The 17,450-nt window shown below is 49.1% G+C and overlaps 1 protein-coding gene across 2 annotated transcripts; it reads left to right on the top strand.

Annotated features, from left to right (window-relative positions):
• Nucleotides 1-480: 480 nt before the first annotated feature.
• On the top strand, nucleotides 481-14,500 carry SLAMF6 (SLAM family member 6). Of its 2 annotated transcripts, XM_086866019.1 has the most exons (8): nucleotides 481-1,212; nucleotides 5,366-5,458; nucleotides 7,874-8,215; nucleotides 9,187-9,507; nucleotides 11,317-11,436; nucleotides 12,643-12,731; nucleotides 13,390-13,700; nucleotides 14,335-14,500. In XM_086866019.1, the coding sequence occupies exons 1-7, from the start codon at nucleotides 1,140-1,142 to the stop codon at nucleotides 13,690-13,692; spliced, it is 1,341 nt and encodes a 446-aa protein (XP_086722145.1). In that variant the 5' UTR covers nucleotides 481-1,139; the 3' UTR covers nucleotides 13,693-13,700; nucleotides 14,335-14,500. The 2 variants fall into 2 exon arrangements, with proteins under 2 accessions (XP_086722145.1, XP_086722146.1); XM_086866020.1 differs by lacking the exon at nucleotides 5,366-5,458 and having other exon boundaries at nucleotides 482-1,212.
• Nucleotides 14,501-17,450: the final 2,950 nt, after the last annotated feature.

Genomic DNA, 17,450 nt, shown 5'->3' with positions numbered 1-17,450 from the left:
CAAATCCATGGAAATGAGACCCAAATCCAAGGAATGAGACCCAAATTCAGGGAATGAGGGACCCCAAATCCAGGGGAAAAGATCCCAAATTCAGGGAAAAAAGACCCCAAATCCAGGGATGGAGACCCCAAATCCAGGGAACCCCAAATCCAGGGGAAAAGACCCCAAATTCAGGGATGGAGACCCCAAATCCAGGGAAAAAAGACCTCAAATCCAGGGAAATGAGACCCCAAATCCAGGGATGGAGACCCCAAATCCAGGGAAATGAGACCCAAAATCCAGGAGAAAAGACCCCAAATCCAGGGAACCCCAAATCCAGGGAAAAGACCCCAAATCCCGGGAATTTGGAGCAGGTCCCGGAATCAGAGCCCTGGGAGCAGCCGGACGGATCCCTCTGGAATTCTTCCCAAAAAAAAAAAACAAAACCCGGGAAAAACAACAAATGAATAAAGCCGGGATTAACCCCTTGGATGCCAACCCAGCGCCGCCCACATTCCCGATCTCCCTCCCCCAAAATCCCGATTTTCCAGCGGGAATCCAACCCCAAAATAAAACCCCCCAAAAAAAAATCCCCCAAAATCCCGAAATTCCCAAATCCCGCCTGGAAAAATCTTTTCCCCGCATTCCTCGAGGAGAAAAAAAAATGAGAAAACAGAGAGAGAGAAAGGGGAAATTCCCCAAATTCCTCATCCCCGCGGGGGGTGGAGGGAAACCAACCCCAATTCCAGCCGGGAAAGCTCAGGAATTTGGGGAAAAAGGGATTTTTCCAGGTTTTTTTTCCCCCCCGGGAATGCGGCAGGGCCGCAAATCCGGGCACTGATCCGCAGGGTCGGGGGTCACGGGCGGCCCCCGCCATGCTGGAGCCGTCCCTCCGCTCTTCCCCGGCTTTTTCCTGGAATTTTTCCATCATTCCCAAATTTTTGGGGGGGATTTTTCATCCTTTTTTCCCCGATGGATAAACGCGCGGTGCTCCCGCGTCTCGCTCCTCCTTCCTCCTCCTCCTCCGGATTTATTTTAATTTAATTTATTAATTTATTATATTTTTTTTTTTTTTTGGGCTTCTTCTCCTCTTCTTCCTCTCCCTTGGAAGAAAAAAAAAAAATCAAAATCGAATTAAAAATTCCAAGAGAATTCCAAGGATGGAGCGGGAATTCCCCCGGAGCAAATCCCGGCTGCCCTCGCTGCTCCTGGCGCTGCTGGGGCTCGGCCCAGGTGAGTTTTAAAGAGGGGGAGAACCCCCCAAAAAAACAAAAAACCACCCCCCGCGGGATATTCGGGAAGCGCTGATCCATGGAATCCTCTGGAATTCCTCGTTTTCCTCAAGGCGGATTTGTTTGGGGTTTTTTTGGGTTTTTTTTTTGATTTTTTGGGGGGTTTATTTTGATTTTTTTGGGGATTTATTTTGATTTTTTTTTTGGATTTATTTAATTTTTGGGGGGGGATTTATTTTGATTTTTTTGGGGGGTTTTATTTTTATTTTTTTGGGATTTATTTAGAATTTTGGGTGGATTTATTTTGATCTTTTTGGGGATTTATTTTGAATTTTTGGGGGGATTTATTTTGATTTTTTTTATTATTTATTTTGATTTTTTGGGGATTTATTTGGATTATTTTTTTATTTATTTATTTTGATTTTTGGGGGGATTTATTTTGATTATTTTTTTATTTATTTATTTTGATTTTTGGGGGATTTATTTTGATTATTTTTTTTAATTTATTTTGATTTTTTGGGGATTTATTTTGAATTTTGGGGAGATTTATTTTGATTATTTATTTTAATTTATTTTGATTTTTTGGGGGATTCATTTTGATTTTTTTTTATTTATTTCTTTTGATTTTGGGGGGGGATTTATTTTGATTTTTTTTGGATTTATTTTGAATTTTTGGGGATTTATTTTGATTATTTATTTATTTCTTTCTTTTGATTTTTTGGGGATTTATTTTGATTAATTTTTTATTTATTTCTTTTGATTTTTTTGGGGATTTATTTTGATTTTCTTTTTTTATTTATCTCGAATTTTTTCCTGGTTTTATTTTGATTTTTTTCGGGGGGGGTGGATTTTTTTTTTTTTCTTGCTGGGATTGGGGCAAAAAGCGTCTCCTTACGTAAATCCCACAGCGAGGGAATTCCCTGGAAATTCCCAAAATTCCCGGGAAAAAAAAACCCCAAAACACCTTCCCGGGGAGGGAATTCCTGCGGGAAAAGCGTCCAATGGCACCGGGAGATTAATTAGGGATTTAATTAACCTCGGGGATTAATTAGCGAGGAGGGGGCGGGGCCGATTCCTCCTCCCCTCCCCCAAAATAAAACCCGGGAAAAATGGGAAAAAAAATTCCTGAATTCCCGGGATTTGGGAGCGATTCCAGGCGGGAGAGGAGGAGGAAAAGGAAAAGCGGGAATTGGGTGGGAATTGGGGATTTTTTGGGAATTTTTTGGGTCGGGAATGTGGATGGATCCCGGAATTTTCCTTCTGCTCTTCCCCAACGCCCAAAATTTGGGATAAACGGGATCGATCCCGAGATTTTCCCGCTCTGGAATCCCAGGCCGGGGTGGGAAAAGTGGGGAAAAATCCTGGGGGAAAAAAAATCTGGGGGAAAAAATAAAATCCAGGAAAAAAAAATCCTGGGGAAAAAAATCCCAGGAAAAAAATCCCTGGGGAAAAAAATCTGGGGAAAAAAAATCCTGGGAAAAAAATCCCAGGAAAAAAATCCCTGAGGAAAAAATTCCGGGGAAAAAAAAAATCCAGGGGAAAAAAATTCCGGGGAAAAAAATCCTGGGGAAAAAAAAAAAATCCTGGGAAAAAAAATCCTGGGAAAAAATTCCGGAGAAAAAAAATCCAGAGGAAAAAAATCCTGGGAAAAAAATCCAGGAGAAAAAAAATCCTGGGAAAAAAAAATCCCAGGAAAAAAATCCCTGGGGAAAAAATTCCGGGGAAAAAAAAATCCTGGGAAAAAAAAAATCCTGGGAAAAAAAATCCTGGGAAAAAAAATCCTGGGAAAAAAATCCAGGAGAAAAAAAATCCTGGGGAAAAAAAATCCTGGAAAAAAAAAAATCCAGGGGAAAAAAAATCCAGGGGAAAAAAATCCTGGGAAAAAAAAATCCCAGGAAAAAAATCCCTGGGGAAAAAAATCCTGGAAAAAAAAAATCCAGGGGAAAAAAAATCCCAGGAAAAAAATCCCTGGGGAAAAAAAATCCTGGGAAAAAAAATCCCTGGGGAAAAAAAATCCCAGGAAAAAAATCCCTGGGGAAAAAATTCCGGAGAAAAAAAAATCCAGGGGAAAAAAAATCCTGGGGGGAAAAAAATCCTGGGAAAAAAAAAAATCCCGGGAAAAATCCCGGGAGCCCTCGGGGGGGGTTGGGAAAATGGGGGGGGGGGGGGGGGATGCGAAATTCCTGGGAATTCCCTGGGGGCTGGAAAAGCGGGAACGAGACTCTGGAAAAGCGGGAATGAAAGCCGGGAAAAGAAGGAATAAAACACTGGAAATGCGGGAATGAAACTCTGGAAAATCGGGAATGAAACCCCAGAAAATGCGGGAATGAAACCTGGGAAAAGCGGGAATAAATCCCTGGAAAATCAGGAATGAAACCCGGGAAAAGAAGGAATAAATCCCTGGAAATGTGGGAATGAAATCCTGGAAATGTGGGAATGAGACCCTGGAAAAGCGGGAATAAACCCCGGGAAAAACGGAAATGAGACACTGGAAAAGGTGGAATAAATCCCTGGAAAAAGTGGGAATGAATCCCTGGAAAATCGGGAATGAAACCTGGGAAAACTGGGAATGAAGCTCTGGAAACGTAGGAATAACACCCGGGAAAAGCGGGAATGAAGCTCTGGAAAAGCAGGAATAAAATCCTGAAAAATTGGGAATGAAACCCTGGAAAAGCGGGAATGAAGCTCTGGAAAAGCGGGAATAAATCCCTGGAAAAGCGGGAATGAAGCTCTGGAAAAGCGGGAATGAAATCCTGGAAAAGCGGGAATGAATCCCTGGAAAAGCGGGAATGAATCCCTGGAAAAATCAGGAATAAATCCCTGGAAAAGTGGGAATAAAACCCTGGAAAATCGGGAATAAATCCCTTGAAAAGCGGGAATGAAGCTTTGGAAAAGCGGGAATAAAACCCAGGAAAAGCGGGAATAAACCCGGGAAAAGCGGGAATGAAAGCCTGGAAAAGTGGGAATGAGACACTGGAAAAGGTGGAATAAATCCCTGGAAAAAGTGCGAATGAAACCCAGGAAAAGCGGGAATGAAATCCTGGAAAAGCGGGAATGAAGCTCTGGAAAAATGGGAATGAAACCTGGGAAAACTGGGAATGAAGCTCTGGAAACGCGGGAATAAAATCCTGAAAAATTGGGAATGAAACCCAGGAAATGCGGGAATAAATCCCTGGAAAAGTGGGAATGAATCCCTTGAAAAGCGGGAATGAAGCTCTGGAAAAGCGGGAATAACACCCGGGAAAAGCGGGAATGAAGCTCTGGAAAAGCGGGAATAAATCCCTTGAAAAGCGGGAATGAAGCTTTGGAAAAGCGGGAATGAAATCCTGGAAAAGTGGGAATGAATCCCTGGAAAAGCGGGAATACAACCCGGGAAAAATCGGGAATGAATCCCGGGATAACGAGGATTTCCCCAAGGACCCGTCCCGTGCCCGGCTGGAGCCGCCAATCCCAAAATTCCCGAAATTCCCGAAATTCCCGCAATTCCCGAAATTCCCGAAATTCCCGGCGCCTGCGGGTGGGGGGAGGGGGGAGGAGCTGCCGGGAGCGCGAGAATTTTCCAAGGAAATTCCAAAAAAAACCCCCAAAATCCCAAAATTTCAGGAATTTTCCCCTTAAAAACCCCAAATTTTTCAGGAAAAAAACCCCAAATTTTTCAGGAATTTTCCTCAAAAAAACCCTGATTTTTTTCAGGAATTCTCCCAAAAAAAAAACCCCAAAACCCCAAATTATTCAGGAATTCTCCCCCCCCCAAAAAACCCCCAATTTTGCAGGAATTTTCCTTAAAAAAACCCAAATTTTTCAGGAAAAAAACCCCAAATTTTTCAGGAATTTTCCTTAAAAAACTGAAATTTTTCAGGAAAAAACCCCAAATTTTTCAGGAATTCTCCCCCCCCAAAAACCCCCGATTTTGCAGGAATTCTACTCAAAAAAACCCCAAATTTTTCAGGAATTTTCCTTAAAAAACCCCAAATTTTCAGGAATTCTCCCCCCCCAAAAAACCCCGATTTTGCAGGAATTCTCCCCAAAAAACCCCCAAATTTTCAGGAATTTTCCTTAAAAAAACCCAATTTTTTCAGGAATTCTCCCCCAAAAACCCCAATTTTTCAGGAATTCTCCCCAAAAACCCCTCCCGATCTCTCAATTTTCCGCAGGGCTGTTGCAGGAGGCGCCGTTTGAGGCGGAAAATGAGGTTTTGGAGATTCTGGCTGGGAATTCCACCCAGTCCCTCCTGGAGCGTTGTTCCGGTGAGATCCCGGAATTCCCGCGGGGCCGCGGCTCCGTCCCCCAAAATTTGCGCTTTTTTGGCCGCTTTTCCCCCCAAAAATTCCGTCTTTTCCTTGGCTTTTTTCGCAGGAAAAACCCTCTCCTGGAATTCACCTTTTTTTGCTGATTTTCCCCCAAATTCCTGACTTTTTTTCCCCTCGAAATTCCACCCTTTTTCCTCTAAAATTCCATCCTTTTCCCAAAAATTCTGTCCTTTCCCCTAAAAATCCATCATTTTCCCCAAAATTCCAATCATTTCCCCCAGAATTCCCAATGTTTTCCCCTAAAAATCCATCGTTTTCCCCCAAATTCCATCATTTTTCCCCAAATTCCATCATTTTCCCCCAAAATTCTGTCGTTTTCCTCCAAAATTCCATCGTTTTCCCATAAATTCCATCATTTTCCCAAAATTTCATCATTTTCCCTCCAAAATTCCATCATTTCCCCCAAAATCCAGTCCTATTTCCCAAAATTCCCTCATTTCCCCCAAAATTCCCTCATTTTCCCCAAATTCCCATAATTTTCCCAAAAATTCCATCGTTTTCCCCAAAATTCCATCATTTTTCCTCACAATTCCATAATCTTCCCTAAATCCCATCCTTTTCCCCCAAAATTCCCATCCCTTCCCCTCAAAACTCCATAATTTTCCCCAAAATTCCGTCTTTTTTCACCAAAATTCCATCATTTTTCCAAAAATTCCCACCTTTTCCCCAAAAATTCCATCCCTTCCCTTCAAAATTCCATCGTTTTCCCCAAAATCCTGTCATTTTCCCCCAAAATTCCATCATTTTCCCCCAAAATTCCATCATTTTCCCCCAAAATTCCATCATTTTACTCCAAAATTTCCATAATTTTCCCCAAATTCCCTCTCTTTTTTTTGGGGTTCATTCCCATCCGAAGCCCGAGTTTTTCGCTTTTGACCATTTTTGGCCGCTTTTCCCCCAAAATTCCCGATTTTTCCTTCTCTTTTTCTGGGAATTTTCTCTCTCCTGGAAGGAATTTCACCTTTTTGGCCGATTTTTCCCCCAAAATTTCCGCTTTTCCCGCTTTTTTTGGGCGCTCCCGACGCTCCTGCTCCTCCCCCGCCTTTGTCCCGCCGCTTTCAGCTTTGTCCCAAAATGTCCCCAAATGTCCCCAAAATGTCCTCAAATGTCCTCAAAAGGTCCCAAAATGTCCCAAAATGCCCCAAAATGTCCCAAAATGTCCTCAAATGTCCTCAAAATGTCCCAAAATGTCCTCAAAAGGTCCCAAAATGTCCCAAAATGTTCTCAAATGTCCTCAAAATGTTCCAAAATGCCCCTAAAAGTCCCCAAAAGGTCCTCAAATGTCCCAAAATGTCCCCAAAATGTTCCCAAATGTCCCCAAATGTCCTCAAATGTCCTCAAAAGGTCCCAAAATGTCCCAAAATGCCCCAAAATGTCCCCAAAATGTCCCCAAATGTCCTCAAAATGTTCCAAAATGTCCTCAAATGTCCCTAAAAGTCCCCAAAATGTCCCAAAATATCTCCGAATGTCCCAAAATGTCCCAAAAATGCTCCTGAAAGTCCCTAAAATGTCCCCAAATGTCCCCAAAACATCTCCAGGTGTCCTGAAATGTCCTCAAAACATCTCCAGATGTCCCCAAATGTCCCCAGATGTCCTCAAATGTCCCCAAAATGTCCCCAAAACCTCTCCAGATGTCCCCAAATGTCCTCAAAACATCTCCAGGTGTCCCCAGAACATCTCCAGATGTCCCCAAAATGTCCCGAAATGTCCTCAAAACCTCTCCAGATGTCCCCAAATGTCCCCAATGTCCTGGAAATGTCCCCAAAACATCTCCAGATGTCCCCAAATGTCCCCAAAACATCTCCAGATGTCCCAAAATGTCCCGAAATGTCCCCAGAACCTCTCCAGATGTCCTCAAATGTCCCCAAAACCTCTCCAGGTGTCCTGAAATGTCCTCAAAACATCTCCAGGTGTCCCCAGAACATCTCCAGATGTCCCCAAATGTCCCCAATGTCCTGGAAATGTCCCCAAAACATCTCCAAATGTCCCCAAATGTCCCCAGAACCTCTCCAGATGTCCCCAAATGTCCTCAAATGTCCTCAAATGTCCCCAAATGTCCCCAAAATATCTCCAGATGTCTCCAAAACATCTCCAGATGTCCCTGAGTGTCCCCAAATGTCCCCAAATGTCCCCAAAACCTCTCCAGGTGTCCCCAGAACATCTCCAGATGTCCTCAAAACATCTCCAGATGTCCCCAAATGTCCCCAAAACCTCTCCAGGTATCCTGAAATGTCCTCAAAACATCTCCAGATGTCCCCAAATGTCCCCAGAACCTCTCCAGACGTCCCCAAAACCTCTCCAGATGTCCCCAGATGTCCCCAAAGCCCTCTGGGTGCCGTTTTTGTGTCGCAGAGCTGCTCTTCGGCCAGTCCCGCGCCCCTCCCCGCCAGGTCAACGCCGTCCTGGGCGGCTCCGTGCTGCTGGCGCCGGCGCTGCCGCCCAACCAGACGGTGAAGGAGATCGAGTGGAGCTTCTCGGGCGGCTCCGGCGCCACCATCCAGGTGGCCGAGGTGGGACCCGCGGGCTTCGAGCGGCCGGACCCGCGGGATCGCTTCGGGAAGCGGCTGGAGGTGTTCAACCGCACGGCGCTGCGCATCCGCCAGCTGCAGCGCGGCGACAGCGGCGTCTTCGGGGCCAGGATCAAGATGCAGCCGGCGCTGGTGGACGATCAGTCCTTCAACCTGTCCGTCTACGGTGAGTGGGGCTTCGTTAATTGGTTCATTTAATTAATTAGTTTGATTTAATTTCATTTAAGTTGGGTTTTGGGTGGGGAAACTGAGGCACGGAGAGGAAATGGGGTCGCAGCCGGCGCTGGTGGACGATCAGTCCTTCAACCTGTCCGTCTACGGTGAGTGGGGCTTCGTTAATTGGTTCATTTAATTAATTAGTTTGATTTAATTTGATTTAAGTTGGGTTTTGGGTGGGGAAACTGAGGCACGAAGAGGAAATGAGGTTTTAGTCACGGCTGGTGGACGATCAGTCCTTCAACCTGTCTGTCTACGGTGAGAGGGGCTTGATTAATTAGTTAATTTAATTAGTTAGATTTAATTTAGTTTAATTAGATTTCATTTAGTTTAATTTAAGTTGGGTTTTGAGTGGGGAAACTGAGGCACGAAGAGGAAATGAGGTTTTAGTCACAGCTGGTGGACGATCAGTCCTTCAACCTGTCCGTCTACGGTGAGTGGGGCTTCGTTAATTGGTTCATTTAATTAATTTGATTAATTAATTGAATTAATTCCTTTAATGAGGTTGGGTTTTGGGTGGGGAAACTGAGGCACAGAGAGGAAATGGGGTCGCAGCCGGCGCTGGGAGAGGATCAGTCCTTCAACCTGTCCGTCTACGGTGAGTGGGGCTTCGTTAATTGGTTCATTTAATTAATTTGATTAATTAATTGAATTAACTCCTTTAACGAGGTTGGGTTTTGGGTGGGGAAACTGAGGCACGGATCGGCACAGGGGTGTCACCCGGGTACCACGGCGGTGTCACCCGAGTGTCACCGCGCTGTCACCGCGCTGTGCCCGGTGACAACCAGTGCCCCAAACTCCAGTTTTTGGGGTCCTGGTGCCACCTGGGTGCCATGGGGGTGGCACAGGGGTGTCACCCGGGTATCACGGCGGTGTCACCCGAGTGTCACCCGAGTGTCACCGCGCTGTCCCCGCCGCCAGAGTCGGTGCCCAGCCCCCGGACGCGCAGCCGGCTCCTGGCCAGCACCCTGGAGTGGTGCAACCTCACCCTGCAGTGCCAGGGCAGCGGCAGCGGCGCCGTCAACGTCACCTGGAGACGCGACAGCGCGGCCGAGGGGGACCCCGGGGGTCGCCGGGTGTCGCCGGACGGCGCCGGGCGGCACCAGGTGTCACCCGACGGGACCACCCTGCGCGTGGCGCTGCCGCTGGCCGCCACCAACGTCACCTACGCCTGCACCGTCAGCAACCCCGCGGATCAGAAGGTGGCCGTGTTCGACCTGCAGGAGCTGTGCCGGGGAGGAGGTGAGAGCCTTCGGCGTCCTCGTCATCCTCGGTGTGGTCATTGTCATCCTCGGCGTTGTCATTGTCATCCTCGGCGTTGTCATCCTCGTCATCCTCGGCGTTGTCATCCTCGTCATCCTTGGTGTTGTCATCCTCGTCATCCTTGGTGTTGTCATTGTCATCCTCGGCGTTGTCATCGTCATCCTCGGTGTTGTCATTGTCATCCTCGGTGTTGTCATCCTCGTCATCCTCGGTGTTGTCATTGTCATCCTCGGTGTTGTCATCCTTGTCATCCTCATCTTTGTCATCCTCGTCATCCTCGGTGTTGTCATCCTCAGCATCCTCGTCATCCTCATCCTTGTCATCCTCAGTGTTGTCATTGTCCTTGTCATCCTCATCATCATTGTCATTGTCATCGTCATCGTCGGTGTTGTCATCCTCGTCATCCTTGGTGTTGTCATCCTCGTCATCCTCGGTGTTGTCATTGTCATCCTCAGCATCCTCGTCATCCTCATCCTCATCATTGTCATTGTCATCCTCGTCATCGTCATCCTTGTCCTTGTCATCGTCATCATCATCCTCATCCTCATCCTCGGCATTGTCATCCTCATCCTCATCCTTGTCATCATCATCCTCATCATCCCCATCCTCCTCATCCTCGGCATCCTCATCCTCGTCATCATCATGACATCATGTCATCATCATGACATCATGTCACCTTGTCCTTGTCATCCTCGTCATCCTCATCCTCGTCATCATCATGACATCATGTCATCATCATGACATCATGTCACCTTGTCCTTGTCATCCTCGTCATCCTCATCCTTGTCATCATCCTCATCATCCCCATCATCCTCATCCTCGGCATTGTTGTCCTCGTCATCGTCATCCTCATCCGTGTAATCCTCATCCTCGTCATCCTCGTCGTTGTCATCTTCATCACTCTCATCCTCATCCTCGTCATCGTCATCCTCGTCATCCTCATTGCCGTCCATCCTCATCATCGTCATTGTCTTCATCCTCCTCATCCTCATCCTTGTCATAGGGAGGGTGACACACCCAGGGTGACACAGACAGGGGTGACACACTCAGGGTGACACAGTCAGGGTGACACAGTCAGGGTGACAATGGTGACACACCCAGGGTGACACAGACAGGGGTGACACACTCAGGGTGACACACGGTGACACACTCAGGGTGACACAGACAGGGGTGACACAGTCAGGGTGACAACGGTGACACACCCAGGGGTGACACAGTCAGGGTGACACACTCAGGGTGACACAGACAGGGTGACAACGGTGACACACCCAGGGGTGACACACTCAGGGTGACACAGACAGGGGTGACACACTCAGGGTGACACACGGTGACACACTCAGGGTGACACACTCAGGGTGACACAGTCAGGGTGACACACCCAGGGTGACACACTCAGGGTGACACAGACAGGGTGACACAGACAGGGTGACAACAGTGACACACCCAGGGGTGACACAGTCAGGGTGACACACCCAGGGTGACACAGTCAGGGTGACACAGATGAAGGTGACACACAGTGACACACGGTGACACACCCAGGGGTGACACAGTCAGGGTGACACACGGTGACACACTCAGGGTGACACCCCCCGGGTGACACACTCAGGGTGACACACTCAGAGTGACACAGATGAAGGTGACACACGGTGACACACTCAGGGTGACACACTCAGGGTGACACACCCAGGGTGACACACCCAGGGTGACACAGTCAGGGTGACACACGGTGACACCCCCCGGGTGACACACCCAGGGTGCCACCCCCGGGTGACACGGCTGTCCCCGCAGGAGGCTCCTCAGCTTTCTCCACCTCCGGTTACGTGGTGCTGGCTCTGATCCTCGTGGCCGTCGCCCTCGGCGGCGCCTTCTGGTGCTGGAGGGTGAACAGCGAGAAGGCGGCGGAGGCAGGTGCGGAAAATCCCCAAATTCCCAAATTCCCAAATTTCCCGGTTTTCCCAGTTTTCGTTTTCCCGTTTTTCCCGCTTTTTTGTTTTCCCGCTTTTTTGTTTTCCCGCTTTTTCCCGTTTCCCGCTTTTTCACGTTTCCCATCTCCCCATTTTTCCTGTTTTCCTGTGCTCCCGTTTTCCCAGTTTTTGGTTTTCCCAGTTTTTGGTTTTCCCGGTTTTCCCACTTCCCTTTTTTTTTTTTTTTGTTTTCCCGTTTTTCCCAGTTTTTTGTTTTCCTGTTTTTTTGTTTTCCCATTTTTCCCATTTTTTCCGGTTTTTTGTTTTCCTGTTTTTTGTTTTCCCATTTTTCCCGTTTTTCCTGGTTTTTTGTTTTCCTGTTTTTTTGTTTTCCCCTTTTTCCCGTCTCCCCGTTCTCCTGGTTTTTTTCTTTCCTTTTTTCCCTGGATTTCCTCCCACTTTTCCCAGGGTTTTTCCCCATTTCCCCCCACTTTTCCCTCTCTTTTTTCCCACTTTTCCCTCTTCTTTTTCCCACTTTTTCCTGTTTTTTCCCCACTTTCCCCTGGTTTTTCCCACTTTTCCCTCTTCTTTTCCCCACTTTTCCTGTTTTTCCCCACTTTTCCCCCCATTTTCCCTGGATTTTCCCTCTTCTTTTCTCCATTTTCCCTGCATTTCTCCCCATTTTTTACTCGCTTTTATCCCCATTTTTCCCCTATATTTTCCCCCATTTTTTTCCCTGTTTTTTTCCCCATTTTTACCCACTTTTGTCCCCATTTTTTCCCATTTTCCCCCATTTTTTCCCTGGTTTTTCCCCCGTTTTTTCCCTTGTTTTTTCCCGTTTTCCCCGTTTTTTCCCATTTTTTCCCGTTTTCCAGTTTTTTCCCTGTTTTTTCCCCCGTTTTTTCCCCGTTTTTTCCCGGTTTTCCCCGTTTTTTCCCTGTTTTTTCCCGGTTTTTCACATTTTTTCCCATTTTATCCCGTTTTTCCCCGTTTTTTCCCTGTTTTTTCCCCCGTTTTTTCACATTTTTTTCCTCGTTTTTCCCCTCGTTTTTTCCCGTTTTTCCCCATTTTTTTCCCTGGTTTTTCCCCCGTTTTTTCCCTGGTTTTTCCTGTTTTCCCTGTTTTTTCCCTGTTTTTTCCATCATTTTTCCCCATTTTTTCCCGTTTTTTCCCGTTTTTTCCCCGTTTTCTCCCCGTTTTCTCCCCGCAGCGGCCGCGCCGCCGCCGGCCGAGGAGAGCCCCGGGGAGGCGCCGTACAGCGACATCGTCTGCAGGAGCCCCCCCGAGGGCAACGACCAGGTGGGGACCCCCAAATCCCAAAAATCCCACCGGAATTCCCAAAAAAACCCCACGGGAAATCCCAAAAAACCCACGGGAAATCCCAAAAACCCCATGGGAATCCCAAAAACCTGCAGGAATTAAAAAAAAAAAAAAGGAATTCCTGAAAAACCCACAGGAATCCCAAAAAACCCACGGGAATTCCCAAAAAAACTGTGGGAATTCCAAAAAAAACCATGGGAAATCCCAAAAAACCCCATAGGAATCCCAAAAGCTGTGGGAATCTCCCCAAAAAAATGGGAATTCCAAAATAAAGAAGCGGGAATTCCAAAGAAACTTGGGAATTCCCTAAAAAAAATTTGGGAATCCCAAAAAATGCAGGAATCTCAAAAACTGGGAGGGATCCCAAAAACCACGGGAATTCCCTAAAAAAATGCGGGGATCCCAAAAACTGGGAATTATCCCAAAAAACCGGGAGGGATCCCCAAAAAAAGTGGGAACGCCAAAAACTGGGAGTTATCCCAAAAATCCCGGACGAGACCCCAAAAATCCCGGACGAGACCCCAAATTCCCCAGGGAATTCTCAGCCCACGGGATTTGGGGTGGGGGGTTTCCCTCCAATGGGGACATTTGGGGGTCTCTGGGGTGTCCCCAAATGTCCCCAAATTTCACCCCGCAGGGTCCCAGCGCTCCCCCGGAACCCAGCGAATCCCAAAAAACCGAAACGACCCCGAAAACGGAAATGACCCCGAAAACGGAAACAGCCACGAAAACGGAAACGACCCCGAAAACCGAAACGACCCCAAAAACCGAAACGGCCCCGAAAACCGAAACGACCCCAAAAACCGAAACGGCCCCGAAAACAGAAATGACCCCGAAAACGGAAACGACCCCAAAAACGGAAATGACCCCAAAAAGTTCCCCGGGGGGGGACGAGAAGGGTCAGAGACCCCCCGAGGACACGGCCGAGGAGGTGACATAGGGCCACAGGTGAGGGGACCCCAAAAAGGGGTTTGGGGACCCCAAAAATGGATCTGGGGACCCCAAAAAGGGGTTTGGGGACCCCAAAAATGGATCTGGGGACCCCAAAAAGGGGTTTGGGGACCCCAAAAATGGATCTGGGGACCCCAAAAATGGATCTGGGGACCCCAAAAAGGGGTTTGGGGACCCCAAAAAGGGGCTTGAGGACCCCAAAAAGGGGTTTGGGGACCTCAAAAATTGATTTGGGGACCCCAAAAATGGATCTGGGGACCCCAAAAAAGCCAGGATTAAAGGGTTGGGGTGACCCCAAAAAGGGAATTTTGTGGGACCCCAAAAAGGGGTTTGGGGACCCCAAAAATGGATCTGGGGACCACATAAAGGGGTTTGGGGACCCCAAAAATGGATCTGGGGACCCCAAAAAGGGAATTTTGTGGGATCCCAAAACCCCGGGGTTAAAGGGTTGGGGTGACCCCAAAAAGGGAATTTTTGGGACCCCTCGACCCCATAAAATCGGGAATTAAAGGGTGAGGGAGGAGGAAGGACCCCGAAAAAAAGGGGATTAAAGCTTTGGGGAGGGGGTTCCCCCAAAAAACCGGGACCCCAAAATCCGGGACCCCAAAAACCCCAGGAATTGTTCCCACAGGGCCGGGAGCTCCTGGAAGGGCTGAGCAGCGTCTTGTGCCAAACCCCGACCCCAAATCCGACCCCAAAATCCCCGGATTTCACCCCAAATCCCTGCCTGAGACTGATTTGGGGAGGGGGATCCCAACCAGAGGTGCTGGGGGTGGGATTTGGGGGGTCCCGGGGGGGGATTTGGGGGGTCCCTGGGGGGATTTGGGGGGTCCCTGGGGGGGTTTTGGGATCAGGGAATCCCCTCAGCCCCAAAACCGGACGGATTCCCCCAATCCCAACCCCAAAATCCCCGGATTTCCCCCCAAATCCCATCCCGGGGTTGTTTTGGGGAGGGGGATCCCAATCAGAGGTGCTGGGGGTGGGATTTGGGGGGTCCCAGGGGGGATTTGGGGGGTCCCAGGGGGTTTTGGGATCAGGGAATCCCCTCAGCCCCAAAACCGGACGGATTCCCCCAATCCCAACCCCAAAATCCCCGGATTTCACCCCAAATCCTGCCCCGAGGTTGTTTTGGGGAGGGGGATCCTGGGGGGTCCTGGGGGGATCCAGGGGGATCCGGGGGGATCCGGGGGGATCCTGGGGGGTCCCAGGGGGATCCGGGGGGATCCTGGGGGGGATCCTGGGGGGGATCCTGGGGGGTCCCGGGGGGTCCCCGTGGGATTTGGGATTCTCCGGGATGAGCGGAAATTTGGGAATTTGGGGCTTCCCCCTTCCCCCCCCCCCCCCCCAATCCACAGCACCTTCACCGGGGCTGGGGACACCGGGGACACCTGGGTGACACCTGGAGGGGACAGGTGACACCTGAGGGGACACCAGGGTGACACAGGTGACACCAGGAAGGGACAGGTGACACCTGAGGGGACACCAGGGTGACACAGGTGACACCAGGAAGGGACAGGTGACACCTGAGGGGACACCAGGGTGACACAGGTGACACCAGGAAGGGACAGGTGACACCTGAGGGGACACCAGGGTGACACAGGTGACACCAGGAAGGGACAGGTGACACCCGAGGGGACACCAGGGTGACACCTGGAGGGGACAGGTGACACCTGAGGGGACACCAGGGTGACACAGGTGACACCAGGAAGGGACAGGTGACACGTGGGGTGGCACAAGGGTGACACAGATGACACCTGAGGTGACACAGGTGACACCAGGAGGGGACAGGTGACACCTGGGGTGACACAGGTGACACCAGGAGGGGACAGGTGACATGTGGGGTGGCACAAGGGTGACACAGATGACACCTGAGGTGACACAGGTGACACCAGGAGGAGACAGGTGACACCAGAAGGCGACACAGGTGACACCAGAGTGACACAGGTGACACTGAGAACGGACAGGTGACACCAGGAGAGGACACCAGGAGGTGACACAGGTGACACCAGAAGGTGACACAGGTGACACCAGGAGGACACAGGTGACACCTGAGGTGACCCCAATCCCCCCCCGGAACAGCCCCCGCCCCTCCCCCGCTCTGTCGCCTGTCGCGACAGAGAAGGGGGCGTGGCCAGCACCCACTGCCGTGTAAATAAATAAAATAAAATATATACTTAAATTAAATAAATAAAAATAAAATAAAATAAAATAAAATAAAATAAAATAAAATAAAATATAAAAAAACAAATGCGTGTGCCTGACCTCGGGGGTTTGGGGCAGATTTGGGTGGATTTGGGGCAGTTTTGGGTGGATTTGGGGCACTTTGGGGTGGATTTGGGGGAGTTTGGGGCCGTTTTGGGGGTTTTGGGGCGGTTTTAGGGAGATTTGGGAGAGTTTGGGGCTCTTTTGGGGCAGATTTGGGGGGATTTGGGGCACTTTGGGGTGGATTTCGGGGGGTTTGGGGGCTGGTTTGGGTGGATTTGGGGCAGCTTTGGGTGGATTTGGGGGAGTTTGGGGCAGGTTTGGGGATTTGGGGTTGTTTTGGAGGTTTGGGGACGGTTTGGGGTGAATTTGGGGGCTTGGAGCAGTTTTGGGGTGGTTTTAGGGAGATTTGTGGGGTTTTGGAGCAGTTTTGGGTGGATTTGGGGTGGTTTTGGGTGGATTTGGGGGAATTTGGGGCAGGTTTGGGGATTTGGGGTTGTTTTGGTGGTTTTGGGACGGTTTGGGGTGAATTTGGGGGGTTTGGAGCAGTTTTGGGGTGGTTTTAGGGAGATTTGGGGTTTTGGAGCAGTTTTGGGTGGATTTGGGGTGGTTTTGGGTGGATTTGGGGGAATTTGGGGCAGGTTTGGGGATTTGGGGTTGTTTTGGTGGTTTTGGGATGATTTGGGGTGAATTTGAGGGGGTTTGGAGCAGTTTTGGGGTGGTTTTAGGGAGATTTGGGGGGGTTGGGGGCTTGTTTGGGGATTTGGGGTTGTTTTGGTGGTTTTGGGACGGTTTTGGGGCTGTTTGGGATTTTTGGGGCTGTTTTAGGCCTGTTTGGCTCGGATTTCGCTCTGATTTTGCTGTTTTGGGGTTATTTGGGGCCTGTTTTGGCCCTGACTTTGGCCCTCCTTCGGTTCTGATTTTGGGCTGTTTTGGTTCTGATTTTGGGCTCTTTTGGGGCAGTTTTGGGGCTCTTTTGGGTCAGTTTTAGGCCTGTTCAGCTCTGTTTGGATTTGTTTTCAGGCCTGTTGAGGCCTTTCTGTTCACTTCTGATTTTGGCTTGTTTGGCTCTGTTTTGAGGCTTTTGGGCCCTGTTTTGGGGCTGTTTTGCTCTGTTTTGGGGCTGTTTTGCTCTGTTTTGAGGCATTTGGGCTCTGTTTTGAGGCTGTTTTGCTCTGTTTTGGGGCTGTTTTGCTCTGTTTTGGGGGTTTTTGGGCTCCGTTTTGGGCTGTTTCAGGCCTGTTCGGCTGTTTTTGGGCTGTTTTGGCTCTGTTTAGGGGCTATTTCAGCTCCGTTCCTCTGTTTTATCTCACTTTTAGTCCATTCCAGCTCTATTTCGGGGCTATTTCAGCTCCGTTCCTCTGTTTTATCTCACTTTTAGTCCATTCCAGCTCTATTTCGGGGCTATTTCAGCTCCGTTCCGCTCCTTTTTTCAGGCCGTGTTTATGAGGGGAAAGGGGTGGGGGAGGGGCTCGGGGGGCGTTTCCCGCGCGCGCGCTCCCGCCGCTCCCCCCTCCCCTCCCCTCCCCAACCGGAAGCGGAAGC

This window comes from Cyanistes caeruleus, chromosome 30 (assembly GCF_971803275.1).
Source record: "Cyanistes caeruleus chromosome 30, bCyaCae1.hap1.1, whole genome shotgun sequence".
NCBI lineage: Eukaryota > Metazoa > Chordata > Aves > Passeriformes > Paridae > Cyanistes > Cyanistes caeruleus.
This window is presented reverse-complemented; position numbering and strand designations above follow the sequence as displayed.

Excerpts from the sequence above, each read along its gene's own strand:
- SLAMF6 (XM_086866019.1), top strand. The coding sequence starts at position 1,140 with ATGGAGCGGGAATTCCCCCGGAGCAAATCCCGGCTGCCCTCGCTGCTC. Across the intron at positions 9,508-11,316 it reads GGAGCTGTGCCGGGGAGGAG|GAGGCTCCTCAGCTTTCTCC; the intron begins GTGAGAGCCTTC and ends CTGTCCCCGCAG. Across the intron at positions 12,732-13,389 it reads CCCCCGAGGGCAACGACCAG|GGTCCCAGCGCTCCCCCGGA; the intron begins GTGGGGACCCCC and ends TTCACCCCGCAG.